This window comes from Geotrypetes seraphini, chromosome 5 (genome assembly GCF_902459505.1).
Source record: "Geotrypetes seraphini chromosome 5, aGeoSer1.1, whole genome shotgun sequence".
Classification (NCBI taxonomy): domain Eukaryota; kingdom Metazoa; phylum Chordata; class Amphibia; order Gymnophiona; family Dermophiidae; genus Geotrypetes; species Geotrypetes seraphini.
In genome coordinates this window covers 176,627,085-176,647,113 of record NC_047088.1, presented here as the reverse complement: position 1 = coordinate 176,647,113, position 20,029 = coordinate 176,627,085, and the positions used below count along the sequence as shown (strand labels likewise).

At 41.9% G+C, this 20,029-nt stretch overlaps 1 protein-coding gene across 1 annotated transcript in view; it reads right to left on the bottom strand.

Moving 5' to 3' along the window:
• DNAH7 (dynein axonemal heavy chain 7) overlaps positions 1-20,029 on the bottom strand; it is a 707,015-nt gene that overhangs the window by 236,500 nt on the left and 450,486 nt on the right. The window contains exons 38-40 of the mRNA XM_033944671.1: positions 14,093-14,322; positions 7,558-7,888; positions 895-1,241 (exon numbers count right to left, since the gene is read on the bottom strand). Coding sequence (XP_033800562.1) covers positions 895-1,241; positions 7,558-7,888; positions 14,093-14,322 — 908 coding nt within the window. The remainder of the gene's footprint in view (positions 1-894; positions 1,242-7,557; positions 7,889-14,092; positions 14,323-20,029) is intronic.

Sequence of the window (20,029 nt, the reverse complement as noted above, 5' to 3'; positions counted from 1 at the left end):
TTCATTTGAAGAAAAATCCCAAAGCATTAAAGTTCAAGTGCAAAAAAATGATACAGGGTAAGCAAACACTTCATCCAATTTCCACAAAACCAGCCAATTCTCTCCTTCTCAATTCACTCCTCCTCAACACAAGCTGTGTTTCGATGACTTTCTTTATCAAAAGGGAGAATCGTACTAAAAACACAATAAAATACCAACACACCAACATAACAAAAAAGAACCTAATAAAGCAACTTATAGAAAGTAAACGAACTAAATATAAATATGAGACATCATACCGGGCAGGAGATAGAAGCTAACTTGGTCCAAAAGCAAAGATGGCAACCGTCGTGACGTTAGAGAGTGGACGGAACATTAAATAAACCGCAGTCTAATGACAAGAATAAACAGCTGAAAGAACTCATCAAAACAATTAAAAACATTAGGCAAATACAATGAGCCCCCCCAAAAAGTACTACAACAAAATATTAATGTAAAACTAACCACTCAATCTTTGTTTAACCCATTAGGTATCACAGTATGCCACGCAAAGATCAAGTGAATTGAGGAGGAGCTAATTGGCTGGTTTTGTGGAAATTGGATTAAGTGTTTGCTTACTCTGGATCACTTTTTTGCACTTGCACTATAATGCTTTGGGATTTTTCTTCATATGAACTTTCACCATGTGATATTGCTTATCGGATGGCTCAGGACTCCACTTTGTCCCTTTGACCTTGTTTCTGTGACTATGTGAGCCGAAGTTTGGACTAGCTCGAGTTATTTCACTTTTGTACTACATCTTCATACCATGGTCAACTCAAGCTAAGTGACTTTGTAATTTTCTTTCTATTATACAAATTTAGTGGTTTTCTTTTGCCTCCTTTTTAGGTTTATGTATGTAATCAAAATGCTTACTTGTCATAAGAATCCATTGCAACCACCCATTTGCACAGACCCTCTGCAGCTGTAGAAGCATTCCGGACTTTATCTGGAACAAACTCTGGATTGGTAATATAGTTTTTTCTGATAACATTCATGTAAGATTGGGGAATATTATCCTTGTCATACTCATGAAGTGATTGTAAAAATTTCATGTCGCCCAATACTCTCTTAGCTGGACCCCAGTAATCCTCAATCTTTCTTCCTGAGCCTGAGGGATCTGGAATTTTATCTGGTTTGACACCTTTTAAAATGCATATGGCTTCCATAACAAGCTTGACACCAGCAGGAGGACTCTTCATGGATTTCACCACTGTAATATCCTTGAAAAACAAAAACAATGCAGTTAAATGAATAGGTTGATAAAGTTAACTGTATATTCAGGTTTTCCTAGCATTGTTACATTAGCTATTTTTCAGATACATTAAACAACTTTAAACTAAAAAAAAAGTGCCTTATACTCAACTGTGTCCTAGAAGAAAAAGCCTCATGCATTATCCTATCTGCATTTCTCATTATTCAACAACTAATGTACAGTTATGTGTAGTAACTCTGCTCAAGCCATTTTCTTAGGGGCTAGTTCAATGCATGCCTGTTCAAATGAAACTTTCAAGGTTACCAGTACAGCCAAAGTTCAGAAAGGAATCATAGATACGTATGTCTCTACCTGCAAGCACTTCAAAAAATGCATGCAGGAACTCAATTTCCCTGTCCCATCCCTGTGTGTTTTGTCACTGTCCCTGTCCCATTCCTGTAAGATCTGCCTTAACCGCACAAGCCATGAACACATGATTTAAAAGTGTTTGAGGCTTGTGCAGATGAGGACGGAGCAGGGGTAGGATAAGAACTTGCGGGGTCGAGATGGGAAAATGAGTTTCCGCAGGGATGGAGAAAAATTCTAATGCATGTCTCTACCTGCAAGCATTCCAAAAGCTACTGCTTAGTCTACCAGTTTTCCAGCATGCTCTATGCTCTATGCTCTCTAACACTTAAGAAGTTACTCTGATGCGGGCAAGCTTCCCTCTCGCCTACCCCAAGGCAGAGCTTTTTGATTTATAGGTTCTTCAGCCAACCAGGAACAGGGCATTACTTTGGTAGGATTTTTCTGCCTTTCTTTATTCTTCCAAGTGTAAGTACTTCTGCACCACAGTATGGGTGGGTAACATCCTATCAGCAAAGCTATTGCTCAGGTTACAACTTCTGTCTTTGTGCAGACATAAAATGTTGCCCAGTCAGAGGGAGTGGTTCCATGTGCAAGATGCCTTCAGCTTGAATCTCTCATGAAAGAAGTAAAGGAACTGAGGAGGTGGCAACACTGAGAAGCATCCATGAGAATGAGAGGTACATTGATGAACTGGTTCATGAAGAATCAAAGATTTTCAGCAGTGGGGAAGAAGAGGCTGTGCTGAAGGAAGACAGGTGGACTCAGATTACAGAACACTGTGATTCCCCCTCTTTCCCCCTTGAACTGAAGAATCAGTATGCTGTCCTGGAAGTAGAAGAGATGAGAGCATCCCAAGGAGAGGAAGGACCAAAGCTTGAAATCCCCAAAATTACTGGATCCATGACCACTAGGAGACGTAAGGTAGTGGTAGTTGGGGATTCTCTTCTGAGGGGTATAGAAGCATCCATCTGCAGATCAGACATGATATCACGAGAGGTATGCTGGCTGCCTGGTGCCAAAATCCAAGTTGAGACTCATTGAGCCTGATGACTATTATCCAATGCTGCTCATTCATGTTGACACTAATGATGTTGCCAGGTACTCCTGCGATCAAAAGCGACTTTGTGGCTCTGAGAGAGAAGGTGAAGCAGTCAGGTGCACAGGTGGTATTCTCATCCATCCTCTCTATCAAGGGTAAAGGCCAGGGCAGAGAAGCTTGCATCATGGAGATTAATGCATTGCTACGTGGATGACATCGCCGAGAGCGTTTTGGCTACTTGGACCATAGGATGATTTCCCAAGAGCTGATAAGCAGGAATGGTGTGCATCTATCAAAGAGGGGAAGAAGTGTCTTCGGCGGCAGGCTGGCTAATCTACTGAAGAGGGTTTTAAACTAGAAATGATGGTGCAGGGTAATGAAATCCCCCGAGTGAGTATAAGCCCTCAGGTAAGTAAATCACTGAATACCTCTGGGGTCAATGTCTGGAAAGCAGTATGTTTTCAGTGATGGCTCCACAACTTTGGAACACTTTGCCTCAGCATGTAAGAGAGGAAAATGATTTGTGTCATTTTAAAAGTAACTTAAAGAGTTTCCTTTTTAAAGATGCTTTTAATCTTTAAATTATGTTCAAATTTTACATTAGTTTCCTTCCAGGTTTCCACTTTTCCCTCCCTAATGTTCTTTCCATTTATGGTCTTCCTTTCTACTTTAAAGCACTGTTCTTCAACCGCCGGTCTGTGGATTGGTGCCGGTCCGCAGGAAATTTCTGCTGGTCCGCATAGGGTCGGCAAGATTAAGGTCCCGTTTTCAGACCTCCTGTCCCGTTGTCCCCACACACAGCTTTGAGAGAGCGTCCCAAAGCTGTGCTCAGGGACAATGGGACAGGTGATCATTTCCTGTCCCTACCTGTCGCACAAAAAAAAGCCTCCCTCCTTCCTTTCCCCCAGTCCCCTGCTCTTACTGCCCTGCTGCTGCTGCTAAAGCCGACAGGAAGTCTTTTTTACGACATCAAGTCTGACGTCAAAGAGGACGTTCTGGGTCAGCCAATCGCTGCCTGGCTGGCCCAGAACGTCCTCTCCGAGTCAGAATTGATGTCGGAAAGAAGACTTCCTGTCGGTTTTAGCAGTAGCAGCAGGGCGGTAAGAGCAGGGGAAAAGAAGTAGGGAGACTTTTTTTTTTTTTTTCGCACCCAGGTCTCTCCGGCGCAGGACAAACCCTCCCCCGGTAAGCTGCACCACACATCCATTCCTCCTCTCTATCCTCCACACATACCAACACTCAAACACACCAGGTACTCCCCCATAATCCCACTCACATACCCATTCCCCCCTCACCTCCAACCAAGCCCCCTCTCACACCCAGAAAAACCCATCCCCAGAGGCACCCCCAAAACCCCAGCCCCCACAGAAAAGAAAAAACTAAGAACAAAGAACTGCGCTCCCAAAGACTGGAGCAACCTAAAGTCCATGTCCAAACTCTCGTGGACCCATATTCTCCCATCAAGATAGCCACCGCTAGAGCTGTAGGAAAGGTCAGCCATCTCTGGGAGCCAGTAGTATCTCACCAGCAGTCCAGATCAAAAAGGCACCCTGATCGATAAAGCTACAGAAGGGAGGAACTAGAGACACGGTGGCCGGCATCAGATAGTCTAGCCCTCAGGACCACGAACAGACCAGGGGCACCAGGCTGAACCCCAGGCCCCGAATAGAGCAACTCACTCCCCCTCAAAACAGCAGAATCCAGGCAAAAACTGCCCCAGTGGACCAAGATTGTCAAGCAGTGGTGCAAACCTGCAAAGGCCTCCAAGGGAGAGTACAGTAGGCATACAGCAGAATCAAACAGCCGGATCACTGCCATCTGCAATAGCTGGCAAGGAGTCCAGGAAATGCTGTGCTGCTGCTCGGTCGGTGAATGTTTGAGGCTTCCCTGCTCTCCAGATACTCAGAGACGCAGGATAAACCAGCGCAAACCTCACTCCCCTCCGATGAAGCGCGGTACAAAGAGGCGCCATATCCTTGCGAAGGGATGCCACATGCAGGGAGTAATCGTTGAACAACAACAGCCTTTTCCCTTCATATTCCAGCTGACCGGATTTCCGAAAGGCTTGCATGAGGAGCTCTTTTCCCCTCCAATTGATGTAGTGTGCTATTGCTGCTCGGGGACGATTATTATCCCCTGAGCGTTGACCCAAGCAATGCGCCCCGTTCGCAGAGGAAACCAGCCACTGGTGGGTTTAAACTGAGCTGAGAGGGGAGCCAGATCTGAAAGAAATGATATAAGTCCTGGTCTGCCCGGAGCTCCGGAAGCCCCACCACTCTTAAATTATTCCGGCATGACGGTTTTCTTGATCATCCAGTCTGCCTGTCAACGCAGCCACCTGAGCCTGCAGGGCGACCATATTCGAATGGTCCTGCCAGGCCGTATCCTCACCATCTGAAACACGCTGCTCCACTGCCGCTATCTGGTTGGCTTGCGAGTCAAAGCGTTCATTAATGCTATCTACTGCCGACTGCAGTTTATGGAGCCGATCTTCCAGGGCCGCGGTTACCATCCGGGAGATCTCCTGGGCCCATTCCCCCCACTGTGCTGGGGCAGCAACAGTAGTCGGCGACACCGCCATTTTGGCCACCGGGAAAGATAGTTTGTGTTTTGGCGTTTTCGCCGCTCATACCGGCATGCCGGGCACTAGCGAGCAATCAAGGAGCCTCACAGTCGCCCAGCACCTAACTGAAAGCCCCGGATCCTGCAGAAGAGGTCTAGCGGTAAGTGGAAGGAAGTTATGCCGATTTTCGGAGACCGTGGGTCAGAGAGCTCGGGAGCACACATCCGCTCAAGTCAAACGCATCACGTGACCCCCACAAAGGGCTCATTTAATAGATTCAAACAAATGTTGGCACTGTAATAACCATATAGGTCAGTTATTCCCAACCCTGTCCTGGAGGACCCCCAGGCCAGTCAGGTTTTCAGGATAGCTTCCGCCAAAAATATTTCGCCGTCCTCGTCCAACCCATCATCCTCTCCAAACTTGACTACTGCAATGCCATTTACCTTTGCTTAACAAAAAAAAAGCCTCCAAAGACTACAGCTTATTCAGAATACTGCAGCCAAGCTGATCTTTGCAAAACATAAATCTGACCACGTCTCCCCACTCCTGGCCAAGCTTCACTGGCTCCCAGTGATTTCCAGAATCCAATTCAAATGCTCTTGCCTGGCTTTTAAGATTATTCACGGCATCCTTCCTTCTCTAATCCCACTTTCCTTTAACTCCTTGCACCCTGACTCCGCCAGGACCGCCCAAAGATTAAAACTATCCTTCCCCCCTCCTACATGGTACTCTCCACGCAGGTAAACTGGGAAAATCACTTCTATTCAAAATCACAGGTCTCTGGAACGACCTTATTACCCCTCTGCGGAACCTGAGCGCCCTCCATTTATTCCGCAAACAACTAAAAACCTGGCTCTTCTCTAACATGTAATTTCTTTTCCTTACTTTCCACTCTATTTATAAACTTATGTAAACCTTTTCCCTTCCTTTCTCATTTTTTAAGTTCTTGTAAACCATGCCGAGCTCTACCTCCGTGGAGATGATGCGGTATATAAACTTAAGGTTTAGTTTAGTTTAGTTTAGATCTGCATATAATGGAGGTGCCAGGCATGCAAATCTGCTCTGTGCATATTCATTAGGGCTATCCTGAAAACGCAACTGGCCTGGGGTCCTCCAGGACAGGGTTGGGAACCACTGATCTAGGTGACCTTAAGCATATGATATATGATTGCCATATTATCTTTCCGTTCTGGAAATCTATCTGGAACACCATATGTTTTCTGCTTACTATTACTTCCCCGATATCTTTTGACATCGTTCTTTTTCGCTCTCCTGCTCTGTCTGGTGCCCTGGACAAATGGCAAGCTAAATTATTTGACATTCTCATCGCCCTTACTACTATACAAATGGAAATCTGCCCAGTCACTAAACACTTCCTTCTGGTGGGCACCGGTATTAATGATTCATAATTATGAATGTAAAGCTAACTCACTTACAAATAGAGGATACAAAGTTAATCAAATATGATCTCCACTTACGGATTTATCCCTTCATTCCTAATCTATATGGTCATTCCAACTGGTTTGCTTGCTTTATATCAAGGCTTACCCTAATTCACTACTAGCCTTATTGTTTTTATTAGGCTATGTCATGTTCATAAGGTCTCCCTGTGTGCTTGATGTATTTCTCCATTTATGTAGCTTCATATATATACTTATATAGATTATTTCTGGATGCTTATTGTTTCCTCCCTGCATCCTTTCTGACATAAGTAACATGTTTAAGGTATAATTTCCTTCTTCACTTCTGTTTTTCTTGTTTTTTTCTTTAAAAAAAAACTTCAATAAACACATTTTTAAATGAAATTAAAAGCTTGCTATTATTCATAGTATTTCTGCTGCTGCTGCTGTTGTTTCTATTGTTGTTCTTGGCCCTCCATGGGAGCCTAGAATAACTTCTCCATTTTTTGGCCTGCAATGCTTTTCCCACTGATGCAAACTGTGAACAAAAAAATAGAAGAAAAAAATCCTACCTGTTTGGCTCTGATTAAACTTCTTCTGGTCCTCTATAGAGTAGGACTAATTATTTAGCCCAAATACCTGGTTTTATTCTATGCCTTTTTTTCCCAAACATAGATCCTGCAGCCACAGGACACAGTTAAGAAGTTTGTTCAGTACCGGGGGTTCTCAAGCACCCACAGAGCTGGCTCCTATGCTCTACCAGACCACAGAAGAATCACAGATTGCACAGACTTGCTAAGTAAAAGGTTCTTCTTACCTCACAGCTACCTCTCCACCTCAATCTCCTAAATAAATAAATAATTAGTTTTGCAGACTCATCAACATGAAACTAATCTGATACATTGAAATAAGCAGTATAACAGAATTGAATGTCTTTTATTACAGGTAATTCCTCTCCAGTCATCCATACCTGTGCAGTAAGGGTGTCAAGAGCAGCCAAGGCAGACTCCAGAATTGGTAAAGCTTGAGCTAAATCACTGTCACACTCATCTTTAATTGCCTTGGCAGCCATGGCTTGCTCATTTGCCACAGCTTCATCCGCTTTCACTATCTTTTCAGTCTTAGCTACCTCTATAGACTCTCTCTCAATGATCACCATCATATCATCAACTTCTTTGCTGGCAACTTTAAGCTGTGGCTGTAGTGCCTCTAGCTCAATTTGCATGGTGGCCACTTGAGATGCAGCTGATTCCAGTTTCTCTAAACCAACCTCATACCTTCTTTTCATTTTCATAACTTCTCTGTAAGAAAAAAACAGAGCAGGTGCTTAACATTGCGATAATGAGTCCTTTAAGTAATGTTCTCACTTGAGTTTTTATCCTGTTTGTAAAACTTCTAGATTTATACTACTTTATGAAGAAAAAAATGAAGTATTTTTCCATAAAGGGATAGTGCTATTTAGATTATTTATCAAGGTCAGTTAGTTAATTTCTTAGCTGATACCTTTTAGGCTATGCATGTTCAAATAATTTATTTTGTTTAGTTTCCATGTTGTTTTTTATTTTTATTTTATTTTTTTGCTTTGCTTGTTTTCTTATTTTAATTTTGTTTTGAGGGCAATGTTTATAGTGAATAGTATGCACTTTTCTGGAATAGGGCATCTATTGACAAATGGTGCTTACCACTGAGCAATAAGGAGCACTATTTTTTTACTACATCAAAAATTACAAAGACTAGGGGACATGTGATGAAGTTACAGGGAAATACTTTTAAAAAAGCACCAATTGGAGGAAATATTTTTTAACTCAGAGAATAGTAAAGCTCTGGAATGTATTGCCAGAGGATGTAGTAGCAGCTGTTAATGTAGCTGTTTGTTTTTTTAAAAAAGGGTTTGGACAAGTTCCTGGAGGAAAAATCCATAGTTTGCTATTGAGACAGACATGGGAGAGGCCACTGAGATCTGTAGCATGGAATGTTTCTTCTATTTGGGTTTTTGCCAGGTACTTGTGACATGGATTGGCCACTATGGAAGCAGGATACTGGGCTAGATGGACCTTTGGTCTGACCCACTATGGCTATACTTATGCTCTATTGACAATGAAAAAAATGGAGGTTTTAATGACATTTGGGCTAAAAACGACATGAACAAACCTATTCCTAATGTTTTGGGGCTTATTTCCAAGTATCCTTTTGTTTTCTTTTCCCTCAAACAACTTATGCTTTATACTTTCAAGGAAACAAAGATACATACCAATCAATATTCCGTAATTGTCTTAGCACCCACCAAAATGCCTCAACCCAAAAACTACCCCTGAAACTACCTAAGCACACTATAAACTGCATCCAGTCCAAAAGCGATCTCCTCTACAACTGCCCCAGCACCCCACAATTTCACCCACCCAGCAAAAACTATACTTTGCAGCTTCCCCACCATACCAAAAATTGCTCAATCCCCAAGGTTCCCCTGCAACTGCCCTACTACAATCTGTCCAACCCTACAAACTGCATCCAATCCATAAACAATCTCCTCTACAACTGCCCCAGCACCCCACAATTCTACCCACCTAGCAAAAGCTATACTTTGCAGCTTCCTCAACACACCACAAATTGCTCAAACCCCTAAGCTCCCCCTGCAACTGCCCTATTACAATCTGCCGAACCCCAAAATCTATCTTCCTTGGCAAGTGCCCTTTAAACTGCCACAACTCCAAAAACTACTCCCCACAACTACTCTACCACCCCATAAATGGACCCAGTTCAAAAAAACTAGCACTGCAACTACACAACCCCAAAATACAATTGGCATTCAATAATTTATCTACCTCAATAGGAAAGAAAAGAGTGTTCAAAAAAAATTTTCTTCTATTTTTCAATATAGTCCCTGATAGCTCCATACACTTCATCTACTTTTTCTGCAATGACTTTAACCCCTTTGAAAAGAATTATTTTCTTTGACCTTCAAACCAGGACATCACAGCATCCTTGATGTCTTCATCACTTGAAAACTGATGTCCATGGAGAGATTTCTTCAAAACTCGGAACAAGAAATAATCCAAGGGAGCCAGGTCAGGGCCTCAGGGTGGATGGTTCAGCTGCTGAAACCCACATTCTTGGATTGCAGCCTGTGATTATTGTGACATGTACACCAGCACATTGTCATGAAGCAGCAGCACACCTGCTGTGAGTTTTCTTCATCTTTTCTCCTTGATTGACCCCCACAAAGCAATCATTGTGTTGGCATAACTCTCCCCGGTTATGGCTGTCTTATGTGGCATGAACTCCAGTAGCAAAAGTCCTTCATCATCCCAGAAAACAGTTGCCATGACTTTGCCTGTAGATTTTTCTGTCTTGAACTTTTTTGGGGTGTGGGATGACTTGTGTTTTCACTGCATTGACTCCATTTTGGACTCAAGATCTCTGTTATAGACCCAAGTCTCATCCTCCAGTCACCAAATGATGAAAACAGTTTACTTGGTTTTCACGGACCATCTCCAAGTTCTCCTGACAGCACTGGAGCCCCATGGCCTTCTGACATGGTGTCAGCATTCTTGGAACCCATCTTGCACTAACCTTGGACATGCCCAACTTTTCATGAATTATTTTTCAAACTGTACCTGCTGAGATGTCCATTTCTTCAGCTATTCAGGAAACCTTAATTTTGTCTATCTGACTTTCTTCCACATTTCTGTGGAGGTTGCTTCCACCGGCGTCCAGTGGGAGGGTCATCTTCAATGGACTCTCTACCCCACTTAAACTGCTTGCTTCAAAATTTTACTTTATAAGATGATGGGGTAGACTCACCATAAACTGCAGTCATGTGTTCATGGATCTCTTTTGGCATTTTTCCTTCTTTTATGAGAAATTTTATCACTGAATAGTGCTCCAAATCTAGCAGTTTTTTACTTGATTCACATGATGACTCTTCTGACATCTTTTCTCTTGGAATGTTAGACTCACACTGAGCCACAATTGTGCATGAATAACCTTGAGATATGTCACAATATGCACAGACTTGTTTCAACATGTTTGCTACTTTCTTTCATACTCAGGTAGATAAATTATTGAATGCCCCTCATACCACTGTACCCACCTTCAAAAACTACATCCTTTCCAGTTGTCTCACCATTCCACAAACTATACCTGCAATTGTCCAACAACTTGGCAAACTGCATCACTCCATAAATTCCACCTGCATTTGCACCACAACCCTACAAACTGCCCGACCACCCTGCAAATTGTTTCATCCTCCAAAAGTACTACTTGCAGCTGACACTATCCCACAAATTGCCCCATTCCAAAAAACTAACTGTCCCGACCTTCTTATTGGATGGGTGGCCACAGAAGCATATTCCGATGCCATTTACCATGGCTATCAAAATCATAGGGTATTCGGCGGCTTCATGCCATGTTTTTTTTAACCTGACCTTTTGAACCCCCATCCATAGAAGAATAGTGATCTCCTCTCTAAATCTAATCACCTCGTATTTTACACTCTTTAAGTTACCTCTCTCACCCCCCCTCCACCTTGCTGCAGACCCCTTTCTGCTTATTCTAACTCCCTAGCCTAAGAGATGGGTGGGGTGAGAAAATCTTAACTGGAAGCTCTGAAAATGGAAGTGAATCTCATGCATTTAATTTTTTTAAGCTGCCGAAACCCTGTCTCTTTATGCACCCATTCCTCCCTACTCTCTGCCCTATTGGTCAGGGTGCCCCATACCTTTGCAAATCAGACGCACTTCCCGCCAAAACTTAAGGAATGGCTGTTCATAAACTGTCACCAGACAACAAGGAAATTTTGGCATGGGTGGAAGTTGAAGCTGGCACGTCGACACCCGAAGCCAGGTCTCCCTCGAGGTGGCCAGAGCATTTCATGCATCTGCCAGCCACTCTACATAATGACGCCCACATAAACCACACTTTTCTGCTTTTTTGAACTGCTCATAATAAAAGTGCCAAAAACCCACGTACAACAATGGCGAGAATAAACGGCAGCTTCACGCTTTTTTTTTTTTTCAAAACTATGCTCCTTTTATTTCTTGTGTTTTCTATTCTTATCTTTTCTTTTTTATATATATCTTCTCAAAGCTAACTAGCTGTGTCAAGAAAAGGTAGATCCCACTGACACTCTATACTGCAGGTGTAGCCAGTACATTGTGGCCAGGCTACAGTCGAGGCACCTCTAAATTCAGAAAACCTGGGGAGGTGGGGGAATGGGGAAAGGGACTCGACTCCCTTCGAGGGTGGCACCCCTGAAGTCAGTAGAACCCCCAAGAGGGTCCCCCAAGTTCAGTCTGGCAGACAAAGGGACAAGAAAGATTCACTAACCAGATCCAACAGGCCTTAACAAACCTCAGCACAGACTGCACAGTCCACTCCACCTGCTGGAGACTGAGAAAAGACTGATTGTAAGAGGGACTGCACAGCCCACTTGTCCCACTGATCTCCAAAGTTAGTGTCTCAGTCTCCACCTGCTGGCAGAGGAGCATAAACCCATCCATTTCTGTGCCAGTTTGGAGAGCCGATAAAGAAATGAATATTTGCTTGTCGACTATTGAATCATGTTTTGAGTTCATTTGCACTCAAAAACAAGCACATTTATCGCATTGATTAGCAATTCTATTCTATCTACTTTAGTTTCATCGTTGCTACAATTACCCATATATAGCTTAAAGAATGTTATATAAATAACTCTCAAATTTAATTTTTTTTGTTGGTTTTTTGTAATTTTATAAGAACATATAGCCTTACTGGGTCAGAACAATGGTCCATCTAGCCCAGTAGCTCATTCTCACAGTGGCCAATCCAGGTCATCAGTACCTGTCAAAACTTGAAAGAGTAGCAACATTCCATTCTAATGTGCCGCGAAAAACATTTGTTCCGTTTTGTGTGCCAAAGCTAAAATAAGTTTGAGATATACTGCTAGGGGAACTAGGCAAGGATGCTCCTTGTATTCTTTACTCTGGAACCCTGTCATTCACCAGGTCAATTAGATAGTGAAATGTAAACTCTCCCTTTATGTAGATGACATTTTATTTTTCTTAACTGATGCTTCTTTCCCAGTTTTCTTTAAACTCACTGAGGAATAGTCAGGGTTATTGGGATATAAGGCTCTTTGGATCAAATTCATAGGTTTCCCCTAATGTGGTTGCAATATCAGGATTTGTGTAGTATTAGAAACTTGTTAAATACCTAGGGGTATGGTATGGAAGAACCATTCAGAAAACTGTGGAAAAAATATAACAGCTGTGTTCAAGATGATCAAAGGTCTGATTCATCAGTGGACACTTTTGAACTTCACTTGGTGGGGAAAACTAAGAAATGGTTATTACACTCTGATTCTATATATCATTCCTAAAAAACTGGCACCGACCAGTGTGGCACTGTGATTCTACAAGGTATGTATACCTAAATGCCTGAGACTAAGTTATACATGTATCAAGCATTTTCTATAACAATGCACCTAACTTTTAGGAACGCTTCTGATGTACTCTAACCATGCCCCCTTTTCAAATTCGCACACTGCAACTGGCACATACTTTTTATAGAATCGCACTGAGTTGTATGTGTAACTTTTAATTAGTGCCAGTTAGTGTCATAGAACATGATAGCAGATAAAGGCCAAATGGCCTATCTAGTCTGTCCATCCACAGTAACCATTATATTTTCCTCTCTCTATGAGATCTCACGTGCCTATCCCATGCTTTCTTGAATTCAGACACAGTCTTTGTCTCCACCACCTCTTCTGGGAGACTGTTCCACGCATCTTCCATGCTCTTAACTTCATCCTATGCCCCCGTGAGAACGGGCTACTGGGCTTGATGGACCATTGGTCTGACCCAGTAAGGCTATTCCTATGTTCTCATTCCAGAGCTTCCTTTCCTTCAAATGAAAGAGACTTGACTCGTGCATTTACACCACATAGATATTTAAACATCTCTATCATATCTCTTCTCTCCCACCTTTCCTCCAAAGTATACATATTGAGATAAGTTTCTCTCCATATGCCTTATGACGAAGACCACACACCATTTTAGTAACCTTCCTCTGTACCAACTCCATACTTTTTATATCTTAAAATGCCCTCCTAGTAGAATTAAGAACATAAGCAGTGCCTCTGCTGGATCAGACCATAGGTCCATCGTGCCCAGCAATCCGCTCACGCGGCAGCCCATCAGGTCCAGGACCTGTATAGTGATCCTCTATTTATACCCCCTCTATCCCATTTTCCTTCAGGAAGTTATCTAATCTCTTCTTGAACCCCAATACCGTACTCTGTCCTATGACACTCTCTGGAAGCGCATTCCAGGTGTCCACCACCCTTTGGGTGAAGAAGAACTTCCTAGCATTGGTTCTGAATCTGTCCCTTCTTAATTTTTATGAATGCCCTCTCGTTCTTGTATTTATGAAGAAAGAAATTTCTTCTAAAACCAGATCCCAATTTGTCAGAATAAAAACTAAGCCACGTTTCAACTCATAATAATACTGTGAATATACTGCACACTTACGCTTGTTTCTTTTGTAGTAAAGTTTTGAATGTAGAGATTAATTCTAGATATGAAGTAGGTGTTACATAGTTATGTCTCTGAAGCTCAACAAGGAATTTTCCAGATAATTCAATAGTGGAAGTGTGGAAGCTTTTGCACATATCTATACAGCCATTCCGTGTTTCATCTGACATTTCCACATCTTCCAAAAAACGAGCAGCAACAGCTTGCAGAGCGTCTTCTGGCCATGTCTAAAATCAAAATTTACATGATTTGAGTTTACATATTAATTTTAACATCTAAAAAAGACCCATCCAAACACCTTGCAATAATACTCATTTCTTATATACACACATATAAGTTGTTTAAAAAAATATTCTAAAAAACATGAAGGAAAATGTTTGTGTCCCTTGCACATGTAAATGTTCAGAATACTAGCACTTATATGCAAAAGTGTACACATAAGTGAACGTATACAAAGAACAATATTACCACAAATACAATTTCTTTGGAAGATGTGATCCTTTATTAAAAACCTGACATGGTCACATTTCACCCTCAGGCTGCATTAGGGGTGCAATGATACAGCAAATCCCAATGTCAAACACAAGTTATTTGGGTTATAGAATGCAAAAATAATGTAAAACTGCTCTCATAATATTCCTCGTACAGTATAAAAGCAGAAGCCAAACTCACAGGCGATAACAGAAAATAACCTTTGATGATAATTCTAAGCCTTACTAATAAATGATATAAAAAATTATTTCCTCTCCCCATTGTTTGCCAGGGGAGTTATATGTACTGCTTATGCCATGAGGTCAAAATTCCTTAAAAGGCTCCTTTTACAAAGGTGCGTTAGGGCCTTAACGCGCGGAATAGCATATGCTAAAATGCCACGTGCGCTAGCTGCTACCACCTCCTCTTGAGCAGGCAGTAGATTTTCGGGTAGCACGTTCTATAGCACGCGCTAATCCGGTGCTTGCACTAAAAACGCTAGCGCACCTTTGTAAAAGGAGCCCAAAATGTTTCATGCTAATGTATATTGTCTCTTTTATTTTCTCCACTACAAATATCAAGGTGATGATCTTGTCCTGAGGTGTTTAAATTTAAATTTAGTTTAATACAAAGTCTGATCCACAATTAGTCAAAGGCTATATAGAGTAGTTTGCAGCAAAAGACACAAGAGAACTTATCAAATATCTATCTCACCCCTCCTTTTTCCCCCACCAACCATCTCCCTCCCCCCTCCCCCCCCCAAAAAAAAAAGAAGGCAAACAATGAGAAAACAGCCAAGTCTTCAAATGTTTCTGAAAAACTGCATAGTCTTAAGGTCCTCATGAAGCTTATTCCAAAATCTTGGTACAACTCCTGAATAACATGAGCTATGGGAACACAACAAACACTCTGCTACAGTGCTGATTTACCCATTTTTTTTATGACTGAGGGCTGTGTGTCCCGGTGTGTTTTGTAACATCTCCCTGCAGGCTACCATAGTGCTTTCTCTACTTGTTCTATATTTTGAGGTAACATGATCCCACAATTTAAAAAAAATCAAATGGGCTACCTTATTCTGAACACGCTGCAATTTCCACAAAGTGTACTTAGGAAGACCTATATAAAAAGTATTACAATAATCCAAGTAGGTCAAAACCGTTTTGCTAGACCAAAGTACCATAATCTTGCGGCTGCAATAAAGAACACATCTGTTAGCCATCTTTAAATTTTACCCATGCCACTCTTTTGTATGTGGGACGAACCAGCCGCAAAATTAAAACCAGACTCTTGGAACATAAGAGTCGGCTGAACACCTCTACTCTTTCTGCTCCGATGGTTCCTCATTGTTTAGACAAGGGTCATGTGTTTGCGGACTTGACCTGGTTAATCATTGAACAAATTCCTAATGACTTTAGAGGTGACAAGTCTGCCCGCATTCAGCTACGGGAACAGTTTTGGATATTTGAACTTGATACAGTCTACCCCCATGGACTAAATGAATCCATGGAGTGGAACACCATTGTGTAGCTGATTGGTGTTTGTCATCTTTGTCTGATTGGCTGTTGTTCTATGACGTATGTGCTCTGTTCAGTTTTTAAGCCCTGCTTGCCTGCAGCTCTGTTAGCTTCTCCTCCTCCCCATGCTGGCTTATTTGCTCCTGTTGCCGCTCATGGCTGAATGATTGCTGCCCGTTCAATCCTACAGGTTCCTGAGGAAGGGACCCAGAGTCTCCGAAACCGGGCTGTTAGAACCTGACTTTGGCAGTGGGTTTTGTTGCCCCGCCATTGTTTTCATCTCCGGACTATGTCTGCAAGCTATGTCTGCTTTATTTTTTTCCTGGGAGTCGGCTGGGGAACTTTCAAAGTACCTCACTCTGTCTGTTTTCTTTTTTGGCACTGTGAAATAATGTGATTTATTATTATCACTTATAATTTGCTCACTTGATTATTTGGTTGGTTGTACACACGGGAGGGACCCGATGATGGTGTGCAGGTAGAGGTTATTAGACCTTCACCCGAATATGTGAGCGCTGGAGATTGTTCTCCCTTCGCTGAGCCTTCACACTGAGGATCCCCCCTCTCACAGTTTATATTATATTCATTGTTAGTCCAGTGCCTGTAACAGAGTGAGTTATTCTGAAAGTCTATTAACCTTGTTTTTGTTGCTGTTTGTGGCTTCAACAGTTAGTACAGCTACATTACCATGCACTGATGAATTAATGTAAGTGTCATGCAGCCAATAGGTATATATTGGGCTGTGTAGCTAATCATTAGTACGCACTAAGGGGGACACCTAAATTAATTGAAAAATGTTGTTACGAGTATAAACGGCAAAGTAGGTGTGGCCAACGCCAGATGTGGCATTAGGCAACCTAAACGTAGGCGCAGGATAGGCAGGATAGGCAGCTGAAATGTAGGCCTGTAAAATCCTATCTTTGCTACTAGACTGCAGCTTGCTATCAACTGATTGCAGCAGGGAAATTTCCCCCAATCAGCTGAGCTTGCAAGTCTCACCGAAACCATGACTTCAGGGAGTCCTGGGACTCAGCTGTTTGGGGAAAATTCCCCAGCCATGATCAGCTAATAGCAAGTTGTGATCTAGTGGCAAAGATAGGCGGCTGAAAGGTAGACCAGAGTTTTCCGACTTACATTTCAGCTGCCTATCTTTGCAATCAGGCACTATTCTCTAACCAGCACTGTTGCGTGATTGACATGCGATTAGCTGCCGCTTTTAAGGTGGTTACCGACATGGGTATTGGTTAGAGAATCTGAGGCTAAATCCATTAGCACACTTTAGTAAAAGAACCCCTAACTGATTAGTGCAGGATTACCGCGCAAGCCCTTACTGCCTACAGCATAGGTATCAGTAAATGCTAATGTGGTCATTGGAAAAATCACTAATTGCGACACTATTCTACATCCCCCCAAAAAATGGACCACTGCAAAAGAAGAATTCTTCGAATTCCTCTCGGCCAACACCATAAAAGGAGCATACAACATTCTATTGGGAGATATAAATGTCCACCTAGAACAAGTGGAAAAACCGTAAGTGATTGAAATTGACACATTTCTAATTACCCTGGGCTACGGAATACCAAACAAAGAGGTAACACACGAAAAGGGACACCAACTGGACATCGTCACCTTTTCCCACAAAGACCTCACTAATCCAAAGATTCAATACCACATAGGAAACTGGGAAAAAATGCATATGGTCAGACCATTACATTCACAATTTTGAACTACGTTGGCAAAAGAAAAACTCTATTGCAAAACACACAAAGCCAAACAGAACAAAATTGTCACCCGCAGAAGAATAACTAATCCAACAGAATTCTGGACCCATTATGAATTACATGCCAAACCAGAGGAAGAACACGATTTCTCTTCCAGATGGGACAAATTAACCAAAGATATACTAAACCAAATAGCTCCTGTCCAAACATACAAAAAGAATACAAGGGAGTCTAAAGAATGGTATGATGCCGAACTACTAGTCCTCAAAAAAGAACTCAGACAACTCAAAAGATTATGGCTAAAAACTGCCAATGAGGATGACAAAACCAATTGGAAACATAAAATGAAAATCTACAAATACCTGATAAAAGAAAAGCGTCGCAACTGCTATGCAAAAAAAATAGGAGCAGTCAATATCAACAGTAGAGAACTGTTCAAAATATTGAACAAATTAACAGACACTACACAGATCCTAAAAAACCAAAATGAACGGATACCAACGGTCAACATCCTCGCTGACCACTTTAGCAAAAAAATCATTGATTTAAGAGCCTCAATACCTTCACCTTCACCCAACTTCGTTTTCCAGTTCACTGCACAGGAAAGAGAGCCCAATGTCGATATGTACTGGAATGAATTTGAACACCCTGATTGGTCTAACTTCCTCACATTATTCAATAAATACACCAAATCAAACTGTCTTCTAGACGAATGCCCATCCCAGATCATGCAAGTTGCAGTTCCCGAATTCAAAAGGGATCTATTTAACTGGGCAACATCCATTCTTACAACTGGAATTTACCAGGAAAATATGGGTCACATTCTAATCACACCCATCCCCAAAGACAAGACCTCACTCACTTTGACGTCCAACTACAGACCCATTGCGAGCACCCCCTTCTTCACCAAAATGTTGGAAGGGTTGGTCAACCTGGAACTTATAAATCACTTTAAAAAATTCAATCTCTTAAATGACCATCAATCAGATTTTAGAAAAGGATTCAGCACTGAGACAGTCCTTGGCTCTCTCCTTAATCACCTATACAATCTCTTCAGTAATGGCACCAGCACTCTGATCTTACAATTAGACTTTAATAGCGCTTTTGACCTAGTGGACCTTTAAATAATGCTCACGTGTCTAGATGCAATGGGAATATCGGGAAGTGTATGGACCTGGTTTCAAGGCTTCTTAATTAAACGATCATATCAAGTGGTCAACGATGGGAATTACTCGAAATCCTGGAAAAGCCCTTCGGGAGTCCCTCAAGGCTCCCCACTATCTCCCACTTTGTTCAACATATATATCTCCTCCCTAGGTCACCTCCTGCCAAAGTTAAATCTAATATATTACATTTACGCAGATGACATCTCTATATTAATTCCAATAACAAATGTGACAAATGCCACATCCAAACACATCTCCTTCATTATGACGGAAATTGAACAATGGACCACAAACTTTAAATTGAAACTAAACTCAGAAAAAACAAAAATTTTCCTGGCTAACCCAAAGGAAAAAATCACCACAACAGCAATACAAATAAACGGCCACGATCACCCAATATTAAAATCTATAAGAATATTAGGAGTCACTGTAGATACCAAATTAAGTATGACCGATCACATAAACTCGATGACAAAAAAATGCTTCTCCACTCTTTGGAAACTGAAAACCATAAAAAAATATTTCGACCCTCTATACTTCAGATTACTGGTACAGTCGCTGATTCTATCCACCCTGGACTATTGTAACATCATCTACTTGGGGATACCTAAAAAAAACGTAAGAAAACTGCGAATAATTCTAAACAAGGCCGTCTGCTTAATATTCGGACTAAAGAAAAGTGATCATGTTAGTCCCTTCTACAAACGGCTGAACTGGTTACCAATCGAAGAAAGTTCTCCTGCTTTTGTTATAAATTAATCTGGGGAATGGCCCCCAATTACCTTCTACCTCACTTCGAATTCTATTCCCCCATTAGATCTACCAGAAACCACAACCTGTTTGCATACCCGAAAATCGCTGGCTGCAGATATCGAACCTTCCTGGACAGAACTTTCAAGTTTCAAGCTGGTAGATAGCAATCATGGCTAGGCTATCTCATCGATACCGCTAGGTTGACCTACAGCATCTTCCGGAAAGAACTAAAGACCACTTTGTTTAAGAAATTCTTGTCCCAGCCAGACACTCTCCCACGAACATAACTTGCACACCTTATCCTGAATT